The 1,800-nt window shown below is 37.1% G+C and overlaps 1 protein-coding gene across 1 annotated transcript in view; it reads right to left on the bottom strand.

The window, feature by feature from the left end:
• Positions 1-1,297, bottom strand: part of LAMA2 (laminin, alpha 2) — a 747,229-nt gene extending 745,932 nt beyond the window's left edge. Inside the window, exons 1-2 of the mRNA XM_006834727.1 lie at positions 1,271-1,297; positions 346-580 (exon numbers count right to left, since the gene is read on the bottom strand). Of these exons, the coding sequence (XP_006834790.1) occupies positions 346-580; positions 1,271-1,297 (262 nt within the window). The remainder of the gene's footprint in view (positions 1-345; positions 581-1,270) is intronic.
• Positions 1,298-1,800: the final 503 nt, after the last annotated feature.

A 1,800-nucleotide genomic window follows, 5' to 3' on the forward strand; every position in this document is an offset into this window, starting at 1 on the left:
ACCTATGTTGTTGTTGTTGTTGTTAAGTGCCGTCGAGTTGGTTTCGACCCATAGCGACCCTGTACAGGGTTTCCGAGGGTGTAAATCTTTACTGGAGTAGAAAGCCTCATCTTTCTCCCGCAGAGCGGCTGGTAGTTTCGAACCGCTGACTTTAAGGTTTGCAGCCCGATTTGTAACCACTACACTACCAGAGCTCCTTACCTATAGGGGGCCATAAAAAAAGATCACAGTGGGAAAAGTTCTAGAAATTCTTAATATTCCAAGTCTTTGGCTTTTATGCAACTTGGCCTCAAAATAACTCTATTATAGGTCCTACCCCGCACCACACAAACTTATAATACATACGGTAATGGTTGCTGCTATTTTGATTGCAGATTCGACATTGGGGGTTCCTTACAGGTTGTCCAGGGACGTGCTCTACCAATTTACAGTACATTTCAGGTCCTTTTTCGCCACATGTTGCATTGGTGGTGATGAGAGCATTAGAAGCAAGATTCAATACAGCAGGAAATAAACCTAGAAAAGATGGACAAATAAATAAATGTGGTGCAGAACCAAGTGGCATGATTCTGCAGTATTGCTAAACGCAATTAAGAGATGATATTTATATATCCAATTAATTCAAAAAGAAGTAATCAGTAACAATTAAATACAAAATTGAATGTGGTATAGTACACAGATTCGACGGCACTTAACAACAACAACAATAGTACACAGATAGCATGTGCTCTCAAAAGAACACTTTTTTACCATAGGCTAAACCTGGAATCTAAAGCTGTCTTTGTGCTTGTTATTGTTGTTGTTGTTAATGCCATTGAGTCAGCTCTGACCTATAATGACCCTGTGTAGGGTCTCAGAGGAGCTGGTGGGTTTGAACTGCTGACCTTCTGGTTCGCAGTCGAGTGCTGATCCTAGTCCTTTTACTCATTAACCTCTAACTTTCAATTAGAAAGAAGTTCTTGTCTTTGCTATAGTATTTAAAAGTCTGTGTTTACATTATTGTCAAAATATCTACAGAACTTTTCAAATAACTACCTCTACCTTTCATTTCAGTTCTTTAGGTCAAGTAAGAAAATATAATCACATGTAAAGTTCTTTCAAAACTATGTTGTCATGGTTATTTTTATGCTCCAAATATTATTTAGCAATAATGGCTGTTATAATCCCTTTTTATCCAGGCTGGAAAAGCTAGAGAATGATGAGAAGTTTTGGAAAACCATTTTTTACTGCCCTTTGTGCAACGAAGTCATTCTATACAGCAATATCTTACCAGAAAAAAATCGTCATAGTAGTCCATGATCACGTGATCCATCACAGATTATTTATTTCACTAATTGAAATTGCTTGATTTGCTTAAATAGAGGCCCATTTCTGTGTGGAGCTGGAAAGGCTATTCATTGCATCTAAGAACTCAAATCTGTCTGTTTACCTTCCATAACTTAGTGTCAATTCTGCTTATGTGTTTCTAGTATTTGCCTTGTTGTTAAGTGCCTTTGAGTTGGTTCTGACTCACAGCAACACTATCTAGGATTTTGGAGGAGCTGTAGAGATCTCTTTTTAACTGACAATATACCACAGTCATTAAATAGAAGTCACTCTTTAATTAATTGAAACTTTCTGTTGAAGAAAGTATACTTAGGAATACAGAAAATTGGTCACAATTGTTCTTAGGAGCATGTTAGTAATTATAACATAACTCTATCCCATGCCAAATTATCATAACTCTATCCCATGCCAAATAGGTCTATTTCATCCAGTCTCTGACACAAAGTCCTTCACATTAAATCGTTTAGTCTTCAT

The sequence above is a fragment of the Chrysochloris asiatica genome, unplaced genomic scaffold (genome assembly GCF_000296735.1).
Source record: "Chrysochloris asiatica unplaced genomic scaffold, ChrAsi1.0 scaffold00013, whole genome shotgun sequence".
In the NCBI taxonomy this organism is placed as follows: Eukaryota; Metazoa; Chordata; class Mammalia; order Afrosoricida; family Chrysochloridae; genus Chrysochloris; species Chrysochloris asiatica.